The sequence below is a fragment of the Poecile atricapillus genome, chromosome 21 (genome assembly GCF_030490865.1).
Source record: "Poecile atricapillus isolate bPoeAtr1 chromosome 21, bPoeAtr1.hap1, whole genome shotgun sequence".
In the NCBI taxonomy this organism is placed as follows: domain Eukaryota; kingdom Metazoa; phylum Chordata; class Aves; order Passeriformes; family Paridae; genus Poecile; species Poecile atricapillus.
The window spans coordinates 5775595-5789064 of record NC_081269.1 but is presented as its reverse complement, the minus strand read 5'-3'; the positions used below and the strand labels follow the sequence as shown (position 1 = coordinate 5789064).

The following is a 13470-nucleotide window of genomic DNA, read 5'->3' as shown; positions in this document are numbered from 1 at the left end:
GGGTCCCATGAATCTAACTGCTTCCCAAATAATCCAGCCTGCATTTATCCAGCATCCTGCATGTGCCTTCTTCTCTGGGTCATCCCTGCCAGAGGATTTTTATTCCCCCTGCTGCTGGATTTGGGAACGTGCTGCTGGCAGGGAGCTGATCCCTGCGGATCTCCTGTTCTGCAAGGGAGATGATGGAAGCGTGCTGTTGGTAGCTTCTCTTCCCTTAATTTTTGAGGCATATTTTAGGTTGTGAAACATTGAATGTGAAATAGAGATAAGAATAAGAGGAGACACAAACAGTGTAGGTGTTACTCCCAGTTTTTTGCAACTCCCACTTTGTTGTAAAAATAGCCCAGCAAGCAGCACCCTGCTCCATGCCATCCTTCATGGGCCAAGAGATGATGGGATCGTGTGCCTGGACATCAGTGACTGAACCAGGAGCAGAGCTGGGATGTAAGGCACATGCTAGAGCTGCTGAAAACTTCATGGTCCTTAAAATCAACGGAGAAAAATTCTACCAAAAGATCAAATTAAAGAATTTTAAATGTTGTTGAAAAATATGAAAAGTAGCAATATCAATCCAAAGTGCTGCAAAAATACCTTGTGTTGAACTGGAGTGCTTTCCATCAGGAAAAGGGGCAGTGGGAAGGGACCATGGGATATCACTGAATCTCCTTGAGTTTCTGGTCACACTGCCCATGACGCACCCCATCTTTACACCACACCTGTGCCATAATTCCTATGTGCCCTCAATTCTTTTGCAACTCTAAACCCCAGCAAAATACCCTTAATTAGGCGCAGGTCAGTTGCAAAAATCAGATAAAGCTCCCTGGCAGGCAGCCGCTTCCAGGAGCTGCATCTCCTGATGGAGAGGAGCGTTGTGCAACTCGGGAAGAGCATCACCAGCCGTGGGCTGGCAGCGGGCAGAGCACCTGTGGTGAGACCAGGGTGTCACCTCACAGGAAAGCTGCAGACAGAAGCAGTGGTGGCTCTCTGACCCAGGGGACTGACCAGGTGCCTGAACCCCCCTGGCAGGACCAGGTGAGTACCCACCAATGCTTCTCCTAAAGAACCTGGGATTAGGGAAGCGGTGCAGAGGGGATTTGCAGGAGCAAGTCACCACCCTGCACCGAAACCTGCCTTGAATGACCTTCCCTTGCTCCATTTCTTGCTTTTTTCCCCCTCCAAAATAGAGTGGGAGATTCCTAAACAGCCTCTCAATGACTGCTAAGGCAGGGAGAGCACTATGGACCAAGGGGGTTGGCTGTTTTCTAGCCCAGGAGGCATTTTGTGTGGGGATTAGTGCTTTCACAGCAATTACACGAATAACATCTCTGCATAAATATTAGAGAGGCTTTGGAGAGACTGAAGCATCTCTTTAGGCTAAATTTGAGGCAGACATGGGCTATAGCAGCGGCACCTCCCCATAAATAATGGTATTTATTTACAAGAGCCGTTAATCCTCTCTGTTCACTCACCCTGCGCTGCAGTTGAGTTGAATGGGACAGGGAGCTGAAAAGGAGAAGTGGGTTAATTCAGAGGAGAAAAGGGCAGAGGAATGGGTGTTGAGTTTGGACACAAAGCTAAGGAAGGGGAGTTTTCCACCAGTTGAAGGTCATTTTGCTGTTTCATCAGAATTTGTGACTCCTTGAGTGCCTGACCTCCACCAGCTCCCAGCAGCCACCAGCATGGACAGCGATGACACCATCACTGAAGAGATCTGCAAGGAGGATGATGTTGGGGATGGACAGTGAGTGCCTGGGGGTCATGGTGGGGATTTAGGTGGATCTGTGCCCACCTCTGCACCTCTCCCCCAGGCTCCTGGAGGTGACGGTGGCTGGCTACCCAGTGCTGCTGGTGAGGAACAGGATGGAATTCCATGCTCTAGGCAGCAAATGTCCCCACTACGGTGCTCCGCTGAGCAAAGGTAACCCCAGCTTGGGGCAGTGGGAAAAAAACCACCTTGAGGAGGTTGGTTCTCCCTGCTCAGCTGGGGGGGTTCTCTTGCAGGGGTCTTGAGAGGGGAGAGGCTGCGCTGCCCCTGGCACGGGGCCTGCTTTAACATCAGGACTGGCGACATTGAGGAATACCCTGCTCTGGACTGTATCTCCTGCTTCAAGGTGACTTCTTATCCTCCCATCTGGGAGCCTCTCACATTCATTCTCTCTCACAAGCTCCCTGCCCTGACCACAGCTCTGTCACTCAGAGCTTCAACACAAGGGATGATTCTTGGGATTATGCAACTCCCTGCCCTGAAGCTCCTTTCAATCAAAGGTGGTGCCATAGATCCTGGTATTCCTCAGAGGCAGCACAAGTGCTTCTGGAAAGAAAAAGAGAATTTATAGCTCTTCCTCAGTACTCTTAGGATGAGGAGAAAAGCTCATGAGTTCCTCAGCATCATGTGACATCCAAGATCAGAGTCAGAGGCAGATGGCACACTGGACCAAGATCTCCCAGGAGAGCTCCTACCACAACCTCATGGATGCAGCACTTAAAAAACCTCTCCTTTCTCTCCTTCAGGTAACAGTGGAAGATGGAAAGGTGTTTATTACAGCAAAAAAGAAGGTACTGACCTTACCTGCTGTCACTGAGCACAGACAGCACCTTGGGCTGCGTGTGACTTGAGCATTTTGCATTTTGTTGCAGGACCTGGAAAGCAGCCTGAGGGTGAAGGACACAAGCAGGAGGTGCCTCCTCAACAGGAACACAATGCTGCTGCTGGGGGGAGGTCAGTGAAGGGATCTGAGCTCTGACCCCTCCACACACGCTGGGAGCTGCCACTCTCCTCTCCAGGGAGGACTGACCTGCTCCTCCTCCTCCTCCTCCACCGCAGTGACGTGTCAGAGGGCTGAGACGAGCATCTCTTGCAGGTGTGGCTGCCCTGGTGTGTGCAGAGACTCTTCGCCAGGAGGGATTCACTGGCAGGATCATCATGGCCACCAATGAGAAACACGTTCCCTATGACAAGTCCAAACTGAGCAAGGTTGGTGTGTGACAAGGGCAGGACTGTGCCTGGGCACCACGTGTGACATGGGCCACACTCAGGGCCAGGAGCAATGGAGTGAGCAAAGCAGGAGTGCTGAGGCATCCAAAAAGAACAGAGGTGTTATTTCCAGGAAAACATCTTTTTCTTCACAGAAGTCTTTGATCAGAGTCAACATGAGCTGATGTTTTTATTTCCTTTTATTGAGTTCCTCCCACTAAAGTTTGATGGTTTTTCTGAGGTGGGGACAAGGTGATGGGGATGGGGCAGTGGGGGGAGCTGTGATTCACTAATGCAAAATTCACCTCTTTTATGAACTGACTCCACAAGAAACACTTCAGGAGAATTGCTGTCTGTTAGAAGTGCTTCATTTCATATTTTTGTTGTGTTTCCAGGAAATGAACTTGAAAGCTGAGGACGTCTACCTGAGGAAACCTGAATTCCTCGAGGCTCAGGGCATAGAGTTCTGGGCAGAGAAAGAGGTACCAGAGCAGCTGAACTCAGTCCTCAGTGGGTGATCCTGTTCCTGCCATGGGGAGGGTGTAACACTGATCTGTGCATCCATGGATGGACCTGTGGGAAGTGGGAGAGAGGACCCCAGCACCCCTCATCTCACCTGAGTGCCCAGAAACAAGGCACACATGCACAGGCAAAACAGAGGATGGATCAGAGGTACCTGTCTGACCTATGCCCCCTCTTTTCTCCAGGCAGTGTCCGTGGATTTCCAGAAGCAGAAGGTTCGCTTCATGGATGGATCCTCTCAGAAGTACTACCAGCTGCTCATTGCAACAGGCAGCCAGTGAGTGCACAAAGTGTTTGCCACACACAGGATTTTAGGCAGGACAACATTGGGATGTAGAGGTGGAGGTAGGAAATGAGATGAAAGGGCAGAATGGAATGACACAGCTCCCAGTCTGTGCTCCCTTCTCATTCTTTCTGTTTAATTTATATCATGGAATGCATCTGGATTCTCTCTCTTTCAGCTGTGGTTTCCTCAAAGTCCCAGGTGCAGACCTGCAGAACATTTACACACTTCAAACCCCAGAAGAGTCCAGCAAGATCTTGGAGCTGGCAACTGGGAAGAATCTGGTGATTGTAGGAGCTTCATTCATAGGTACCAGGCTGGAGTGGGTGTCAAACCATCAGTGAGGGCCTTCAAACCCCCTTCTGTTGGTGTGCACATTAACTGGAGGCCCTCAGGGAAGGGATGTTCCTTTTTTCCCCAGCTGGGATCCTCCCTGGAGCTTCTGGGGGTGTGTGTGTTACACAGCACACATTCATTCTTTCCTCTGATAGCCAGAAACTTTGAGAGCTATAAACAATTGCTACACATGGACAGAGGGAAATGTGCCTTATGAAAAGGTCACTGTCCTCCAGAAGAGCTGGATTCCCCAGAAGCATTGGGAAAGCAAGGGGCTAAGGCACAGAGAGTTATTTTGTACATAACCAGGAGCTATTTGCATCTCCTAACATCCAGGTCTGTGTGCACAAGAACAAAGAATGGGGGGAGCTAAATACCTCAGCCCAGAAATGCACAGCAAAGCAGTTCAACACTGGCAGCACATCAGATTTGTCCTCCTGGAAGAGGAGAAGGTTTCCAAGGGTGCAGGTTCATGCTTGCAGCAGGCTTACCTTGGGCATGCCTCTTCCTTGCAGGAATGGAGGTGGCTGCCTTCCTCTCAGACAAGGCTGGAACCATCTCAGTGGTGGAAAGAGAGGAGTTCCCTTTCCAGCATGCCCTGGGTCCTCAGGTTGGAGGTGTCACCATGAAGGTTAGGAAAACCTGGGGCTAATTTCTAGGATGGAGAACACATGATATCCAAGCAGCCCAGGGATCCACAGCAGCCCAGGAAACCTCACCCCTGTGCTGAGTCATAGCTCTGCATGCCCAGCCTCTGTCCTCACCCACAGCTCACCCACAAGCTCTGCACACACGGCTGGTCCCAATCTTCCCCCCCAGACACATCAATTCTTCATCCCAAACCCACCTCACACACCAGTCCTGACCAGGACTGCAGAGAAGAGCCAGGCTTCCAAGCTGCCTGCATCAGCCAGGGACACAAATGGAGCCTCCCTGCAGCCTGGAGCAGCAGCAGAGTTGCCTGCCTGGGTTTTGGCTGGGTACAGCTGTTTTTATAGCCTGGAATTTCCTAATGAATACTCAAACCAGTCCTTTTCAGATGCTGCAAAATAAAGGGGTGAAGTTCCACATGAAAACAGAACTCTGTGAGCTGAAAGGAAAGGATGGAAAGGTCAGTCATGCCTTTGTGATCCCTGAACTGTTAATTTTAGGGGAAAAAAGCTCAAGTTGAGGTATAACCCAGTGCCTACAAAAGTCTTTCCTCTCCTATGTCTAGACCCTCCCTTCCTTTTAACTGAGCACAGCTCTGGGCTCAAAGGACACCAGTAAATGTTCCTGTCCCGGGGACAACAGCATGATTTTCTTTTACATTCCCAGCAACACACATTAGTTGGACAAGGTGATCCAAACCTGGGGGAGAAAAAAGACAGCAAAGAGCAAAGCAGCAGGGAGGCTGTGGGAATTAGGACAGAGGTTTTAACTCTTTATTGATGATCCTTCCTTCTTTCCAGGTCACAGAGGCTGTTCTTGCCAATGGAGAGAATCTCCCTGCAGATGTGGTAGTGGTGGGAATAGGTAAGAGACCCCAACTGGGAGAGAGGGGCAGCTCTGGGAATAGGGAGAACATCCAGCAAGCTCAGGGCATCACAGTTCATTTCCAGGACACTATTCCCTGCAGTCTCTTTCCTACTCTGTTATCATCCAGCCCTTCCTCTTGACCCCAAACACCTGGAAAAGTCACCATGAGCACACTTGGCAGGAGGAAAGGAGCTGGTTACACTCTCGCTGTGCCTTTGGCTCTTGCTGAGCTCCACCGGGTGCTGCTGCATCACCAAATGTGATGTGTGTGCTGTGTCCTGGGCCCTGGTTTTATTGCCCCTGCACTGGCTCAGCACCAGCCCAAGCACAGGTCACTGCTCCAAACAGGAACAGCAACTATGAGGCCAAATTTCCTCCCAGTCCTTGCACAGCTTTGCTGCATTTTGTCCCTGCTCCTCTCCCCACAGGGTCAACCCCCAACTCAGCATTTCTGAAGGGCACCCCCATTGCCAGAGATGACAAAGGTGCCATCCTGGTGAATCTGGTGAGTGCCAGCTGAGTATCCCAGCTCACCCCCCATCCATTCCCTCTCATCACTGCACTAATTGCCTTTTGTCCCATTAGCACATGCAAACCAACATCCCGAATGTGTTTGCTGCGGGGGACGTGGTCACCTTCCCGGTAGCGCTGCTCGATGGGGCCAGGTCCAGCATCCACCACCAACAAGTGGCTGAGGCCCATGGTGAGGGCACAGCCATGTCACCTTCCAGCTCCCTTAGATATGGGAATGGGACAGAAGGGACAGCAGGAGATGTGGGGAATAATTTTTAATGACCTGTAAGAAAAATATTCTGTGTGTCGGTTCATCCCAGGCCACTGTGCTGCTTTAAACATGCTGAAGAGAGGGAAGGAGTTGCACACTGTTCCTTACTTCTGGACCACGTTGCTTGGGAAAAGCATCCGCTATGCAGGTAGGAAGGGGCAGAGAGAGGGGAACAGAAGAACTTCTTCCCATGAGTGGGGTCTGGGGCTTGTAGCACGCTGTGGTTGCAGAGTTCACCTGAAGCAGCTCAAGCTCTGGACAGGCTGCCATGGTGAGTTTGAGCCCTGGACCTGGAGGTCACCCAGAGCTCTTGTTCTTTGCTGATCTCCAGTGGCTTAGAGGTCACAGAGGAAGAACTTCCCTCTCCAAACCAAGGAGAGGCTCAGTGTCAGTTCTGCTTGTCCAGGGCCTTCATGTCTGCTCCCCAGCCCTGTCCCAGCCCCAGTCACTGTTCCCTCTGTCCCTACCCACACTGGCTCTGAGGTGGGATGGGTGGCAACTGCTGTGCCAGGGCTCCCTGAGCAGGCTCTCTCTCACAGGCTGTGGGAAGGGATACACAGACACTGTTGTGAAGGGCAGCCTGGAGCAACAGAAATTCCTGATCTTTTACATCAGGTGAGTGAATCCATGGCCAGTCCATGCCCTGGAAACAGGCCACAGTCCTCTCTCTTACAGCTTGCAGAGATCCCACAGAGGCTCCACATCTCCTGGCTGTGTGCTAAAGGCAGCTGCTGGGTGCTGAACCAGAGAAAACCAAAGCAGGGCAGGGAAGGAGGAGAAGAGAAGAGAATGAACTCAAATGATGACACCAGCTGGGCAGAGAGCCTGGGACACATCTCTCCCTCTGCCCCACTGCTCCCAGGCTCAGTGCCCAGCTCCCAGCAGTGCCAGGCAATCTGCCACAAATCCCTGTGCATCCTGCAGCACCAGCCACCCTGCCCTGAGCCCTCTGAAATACAGCTGCTCCCTGGCCACTGTGCCACAGGGATGCTGCTGTGCTGAGCTATGTACACTGAGAAGATCCACATTCTTCCTCTTTCTGTTCCAGGGATGGCCATGTGACTGCAGCTGCCAGCCTGAACTGTGACCCCATGGTGTCTCTGATTGCAGAAGTTTTTTACTTGGGGAAACAAATCTCCAAAGAAGAAGCAGAGTAAGTTACATCCTGACTGAGCTGGTGGGTGGCTCTGTGCTGTTCCCCATGTCAGCAGAGCCCACTGAGAGACACAAAACCAAGAGAAGTCACTGCAAATCCCCATCCTACCTCTTGTTTTCAGGGCCTGTGACATTGGCAACATCCCCTCACTGGCACAAAGCTAAGCTTGGTGTGTGCCCCTTGTGAGGGGTTCACAACCAAGTGTTAATAGCTCCACATCCTCCTACCCTGGAGCAATAAAACCATCAGCAAAGCTGAACCCAGCACCTGCATTTTGTGTTTGCAGACAATTTGTGCTGGGCAAAGCTCAGAAGATGCGGTATTCTGCTGCGCTGGATGAGAGGAGGATGCCCATGGCCTAGGGTTTAGCTGAGGGTCTGAGCTGGCAGCAGCCACCACACATGCACAGATGCACCAGCCAGAGATACACCAGCTCCTCCTGTTCCTTCCCTGTTGGCAGGGAGCTCTCATTTAGCACACCGGTCACGCTGACCTTCTCCTTTGCAAAAACACATTTTCCCAGCAAGGGGAGCTGTGACTGAGACAAGCTGCTCTCCCAGCAGGGAACGAGGTGGGCTGTGTGCAGGAACTTGCACAGAATACCCTGCCCCTAAGGACAGAGGGATGCCACCTGACCTCTGAGCCAGCAGCACCTGCTGGCAGTGTCACTGCTGTCTTGAATATTGCATTAGCTGCAGCAGCAAACAGCCAGCCTCTGGCAGAAAAATCCCAGCTCCAGCCTTGCCTGCTGTGTCCCTGCATGCTGGATGCTTGGAGGAGGTGGCCAGATACTAAAGGAAAGAGTTACTGGATTTTTGCAAGGCAACAGCAAGCTAGGCTGTGCTTTCTACAGGAAACCTTGCACTTACTCACCAGTCACATGGGGCTGTGCAGGAGGAAGGATAAGTCCCAGGAGCCAGGCAAGTTCCCACAGGGACACCCCACTGACAGCCCAAACCCTGTCTGGTTTGACATGAAGTGCAGGAGAGCCAGAGCCCGAGCCCTTCGCTCAGCAGGAGAGATACTGCAGTGCTGGTTTTGTGTTAAACACCCAAACTTGTCCTCTGGCACCTCACACATGAATTTGACCTGAAATCCAATGTTTTGCATTTCCTGACCCCACAGGTTTGGTGCTTCTGCTCGGGACAACTCTTTGCTCTGAAAGAGCCGTATTTTACCCAGGAAATAGCGGGGTTTCAGCAGCACAGGTTGTTCCTTCATGACAGGAAATGTGTAGATTTGTGAGGCACATGGAGCACACAGATCTCATCAAATCAATCTGTGCTGCAGAAGAGGGGGAGCATGGCCCAGGAGCTACTCCTCCCTGCCCTCAGGCATCCTCCTCCCCACACACACCGTGACTTTCTGCCCCTCATTGCACTCCAGGATATGTTGGGCACTGAGCAAGTGCCAGCTGTTTTGCATGGACTTGCAGCAGGGCAGCTGTGGTGGAAGAGACAGGCTCTGCCTCAAGGTGGAGGAACTGATCCAAGGGCGTTCAGCAGTCCCAGTCCCTCTGGACAACAATTACCCCAAAGAATCTCAGCTTCTTGTAACCATCAGCAAGAACACACCAAGCACAGCAGCTTTATGTAAGAAGGAAAGACCTCAGGACAAGAGACTTATTCTACTTCTACCACTTAATAGACACCAGGCCACTTTCTGTGCTTTGCTGGGTGCCAAAGTTTGGGAGCAGCCCTGCCTTGGGCAGCTGGAGCCTGGGCAGGCAGATTAAGTTGAGATTGTGCAGACATTTCAGCACAGGGCTGTTCCTCCCTGCCCGCCCTCGGAGCTGGGATGAGCTGTGCTCTTTCTGGCAGGCCCTGAGCAGCAATGCCTGGACACTCCCCTGAGTCCCATTCACCAGGGCAGCTTGGGAGCTGGTGGTCCCAGCAGTCCTGTGGGAAAGCCTGGGGGGCAGAGGCTCCCCAGAGCCCTTGCTGGGCCAATGGAGCTCCCCTCTCACTCAGTGCAAGACAGGGGCTTCTCCAGCCCCAAAGAGCAGCTTCCAAGCTCCTTCCAGGGCAGTCTTCTGCTTCTGCTCACCAACGAGCCAGAGCCTGGACAGCAGAAGAGCCCAATAAAGTTCACCATGGGCCCCTCTGAGTGCTGCTAGCTCCAAAATACCTGGAATCCTGGCACTGCTGTGCAGTCAGGGCTGTGTGGCCTCCCAGGGACAGAGGTTCCGGGAACAGCCGTCCAGAGCTGTGCGTGACTCGGCCCTGAGTCACTCACGCTGGCCCAGCAGCCCGGCCCCACCGCACCCGGCCCGACCCGCGGCAGGGCAGCGTGGGTGTGGAGCCAGCCCTCTCCCCAGGCTCCATCCCACTGCCTGGCATGTTGCAGGATTAATCCAGCTCCTGAGCTCAGCAGCAGGTCAGACCTGTGGGCTACACCCAGCCTTTGGCTCAGGACAAACCCAAGGCACCTGAAGGATCGGACCCCAGAGTGGCTTCAGTTGGGGGCACGGCTCTGGTGCTGTGGCCCCCTTAGGGTCCACAGTCCCCACCATTTTCCCACCTGATCTAGGCAGCCCACAGGCAAAAAACTTCCTAAAACTGAACAGTTGAGCAAAACAACGTTTAATGCTTCTCTCAGTCTCCTCTAGTCACCTCCCAGCTCAGTGCCACCCCACTGAGGGAGGGACACTGAGTTTGACAGCCCTGCTGGTATGGCTGCTTGGCAATCCTCCAGCCAAGGCTCTGTCTGGAGGCTTCGAGGAGACTTTCTTCATCCTGGTTGAACTCATCCTCAGCCTTCCAACCACAGGACGCTGCAGAGTGGCTCATCCTGGTCGCTCAGGGCTCTGGCTGGCATCCAATGTCCCAGTGATGAGAAGAGAGTGGCTACATTCAACAGTTCTTCAACTGGCAGCTTTAGCTACTGGAGAAGGACATAAAGCTTGCCACTGAAGAACTGGTGCTGGTTAGCCAGGAGCAGGGTGGCACGGCAGCACCTGGGAAGGGAACACACATTTCAGAGCCAGGATTGAACTGTGCCGAGCTGAGCAGCTTCTTTCCCTCATCCCAACGCTGATCTATCGCTCTGTCCTCTCCCCAGGGACATCCCCCCACCAAAGGAAATCCAGTGGCAGCTCTGACCTCAACTCTCCCCCATCCCTCCCCACTCCCAAAGCGAGCAGTGGTGTGTGAGCGCCAGCACCTGCAGCCAGCCCTAAACCACAAGCGACAGGCAGGGAACTCCAAGGCCATTTCTGCTGGAAAATAAGAGATAAGACAACCTGCTCTGGCAGGGCCCGGTGGCCGCAGCAGGGAGGCCACTGCAGGTAGGGGTTACGGCGTTCCCAGGGCTCACCTCGGGCATCCATCAGCGCTGGCAGGGTCCCACCTGGACGGGAGCCAGCCGCGTCCTGACGGGGAAGACACGGGAGTGTCAGGCGGCTGCTGCCAAGCCACCGCTGGGGGAATGTCGGGCAGTTCAGCCCCTTTCTGAGTCGTTTTGCTGGATGGTGAGGACGCCAACCCCAGGGCTCGTGTGGGATCCCACTGCTTTCCCCTCGGCCCGGGAAAAATCCCTTTTCTACAACACTCAGCGCTTTGGCTGCTGAGGATCGAGTTCTGGGAACCTCCCGGGAAACCGGGCACGGTGGGGGACAGATGGCAACGGGAAACATGGGAAATCCCCTGTGGGCCATTACAGCATCCTCCCACCAGCGTCACCCCAAAGGCACCGGGGACCCGGGCTGGCCCCAGGCCTGGGCGGGCAGCGGGGCCGGCCGGAGCCCGGCGGGTGCTGCGGTGACGGCTGCGGGGCTTTCGCTGCGGGGCCGGTGGCCGGGGCGCAGCGGCGGCGGCGGGGCCCGGCGGGGATGCCGAGCATTCCTGGCGTGCCGGGTACATCTGGTCCGGATTCCAGCGAGCTGGTCCCGGCCCTGCTCCACCCCCGCCGGCCCGTGAATCAGCACCCGCCGCTGGAGCCGCCGGCCCCGCCGGCACCGCGGGCCCCGCCAGCACCGGGGGCCGATGGGGGGTGGAGTGGGGGGGCCTGTCGGTAACAGGGTTGCCACCCTGCCCTTCTCAGCACCAACAGAGCCCAGCGCTCTGGGAAGGGCCCCGGGGGGAGCTCACCCCACTAATAAAATAACGCTGTTCCCCCAGCTGGTGCCCCTCTCCCGGTATAAGCGGGTCACCCCCCCTCCCCCAGTGAGTCTCCTCTCGGTAAAACCAATTCCCCCCTCCCCCGTAACGGAGGCAGCTCCCCCCACGGCGCTCCACGGCAAAGCCGCTCCCTCCACTCCCTCCGGGACACCCCGCCGCCCTCCCGGCCCTCCGCTGCCCGGGATGCTCCGCTCCGTGCCCACGGCGGGGAGCGGCCGCGGGTCAAAGTCTACCCAGTCCGGTCCCGGAGTGAAGGTCACCCCCGGGGCGGCCACCGCTCGTCGCGGGGAGGCCCGAGCCGCAGCCCCGCCCGCCCCACCGGGAACCCCCGGCGCTGGAGCCGCGCACGGGCCCTGCCCCAGCCCCCCCTCCCCGCCCCACCGACACCGAGGGCGAGGCCGCCCGGCCCAGGCGGCGCCGCGGAGCCCGGCGAAGGACGCGCCGCGCCGCACCCCCACGGCCGCCCTGTCCCGGGGAAAGGTGACCTTCCCTAGCGGGGCACGGTGGGGCCCCTCAATCCCCGGAGCACGGAGGGCACCGCGCGGGGCTCGGCCACCCCTATCGCCCGTCCCAGCGCGGTACCGGCGGACCCACCTGCGCGGCTCGGCTGGGCCAAACTTGGCCCAGCGCCGGTGCCGCCGCCCCGCCGGTGCCGCCCCGGCCGTGCCCGGTGCCGGTGGTGCCGCCGCCGCCTCCCCCCGCCGAGCGCCGGCTCCGTCCCGGATCAGCTGGCGGAGTCATGACGCAGCCGCCCCCCGGCCACGCCCCCCGGCCACGCCCCCGGGCCAATCGCCGGCCGGCACCGCCGGCGCGCACCGCGCCCGCCCCGCGCCGCGATTGCCGCCCGCTCCCGCCAATGGCGGCCCGGCGCGACCCGCCGCTCAGCCAATGGGAAGGCGAGGAGAGCGCTCTGCCTCGCCCACCCCGCAGGGAGAGCGTTTGCCTCCCTCCCGGCCGGGCGGCGGTCGCCTTGGGAACGGACGGGGCCACCCCGCCGCGGGGCATGCCGGGAGTTGTAGTGCGGCGGGGCGCTCCCGGCATGCCCCGCGTGCTGTGAGTTGGCATTTTCAAGCGGGTGAAGGGGCGGCGGGGGCAGGGCGGCTCCGAAGGGGCTCGACCCTTCCGCGGGCCCCAGACGGGGCGCGGCGCTGCCGTGGGCACGGTCCGGCCGCCCCCGACCGCCCTCGGGCGGCGCCTCCCTGTGCCGGGGCTGGTGACACAGCCCCGATTCCGAGAAGTTGCTCTAAGTCCTCGACCAATCAGAAGTGAGCGCTCGCCGCGCGCACCAATGGGCGGGCGCGGGGGGCGTGGCCGCGAGAACTCGGCTGACCCCGATGACTTGGCAGCGCCGCGCGATGACTGGACAACTTCTTTAAAGGGGCCGCGCCCGCCGCGGCTGCCGGCGAGGAAGAGCGCAGGGCAGCGGCGGACCGGCCCGGCCCGACCAGAAGCGCTCACCCGCTGCCCCGTGGGCACTGCCAGCGCTGCCACTGCCGCCCCGCGGGGCGAGGATCTGAGTTACGGTGCCCCTTTAAGGCCCTTTCCTGCCCTTCGTCCCAGTAACAGCTGATTGCGGCGGGCCAGGGCCGGGGGGCCAATCGGCGGCCGCCACGTCCCACCCACGTGACTCCCACGCGCCGCCGCGCCATGCGGCGCTGCCCGGCAGGAGCTCCCGGTGCCCTTAAAGGGGCCGCGCGCGGTCCGGCCGCCCGGGGCTGTCGTGACCGTGTGCGCCGTGGGTACCGCCGCACCCGCTGGTCCCGGAGGCCCGGCACCGCC

General features: G+C 57.1%; 2 protein-coding genes across 3 annotated transcripts; one reads left to right on the top strand and one right to left on the bottom strand.

Moving 5' to 3' along the window:
* The first annotated feature begins 1679 nt into the window (after window positions 1-1679).
* On the top strand, window positions 1680-10010 carry LOC131586923 (apoptosis-inducing factor 3-like). Its single transcript, XM_058854256.1, has 18 exons — window positions 1680-1741; window positions 1809-1918; window positions 2002-2111; window positions 2512-2556; window positions 2638-2719; window positions 2862-2974; window positions 3370-3456; window positions 3682-3773; window positions 3958-4088; window positions 4631-4746; window positions 5155-5226; window positions 5567-5630; window positions 6062-6138; window positions 6219-6336; window positions 6467-6565; window positions 6957-7032; window positions 7466-7570; window positions 7695-10010. Exons 1-18 carry the CDS (start codon window positions 1680-1682, stop codon window positions 7735-7737), a joined length of 1602 nt encoding a protein of 533 aa, XP_058710239.1. The 3' UTR covers window positions 7738-10010.
* A 129-nt stretch (window positions 10011-10139) lies between these two features.
* Window positions 10140-12906, bottom strand: LOC131586924 (uncharacterized). 2 transcript variants are annotated; one of them, XM_058854257.1, is made up of 3 exons: window positions 12286-12906; window positions 10815-10943; window positions 10140-10529 (listed from the first exon to the last, which is right to left on the bottom strand). In XM_058854257.1, exons 1-3 carry the CDS (start codon window positions 12754-12756, stop codon window positions 10500-10502), a joined length of 630 nt encoding a protein of 209 aa, XP_058710240.1. In that variant the 5' UTR covers window positions 12757-12906; the 3' UTR covers window positions 10140-10499. The 2 variants fall into 2 exon arrangements, with proteins under 2 accessions (XP_058710240.1, XP_058710241.1); XM_058854258.1 differs by having other exon boundaries at window positions 10889-10943.
* Window positions 12907-13470: the final 564 nt, after the last annotated feature.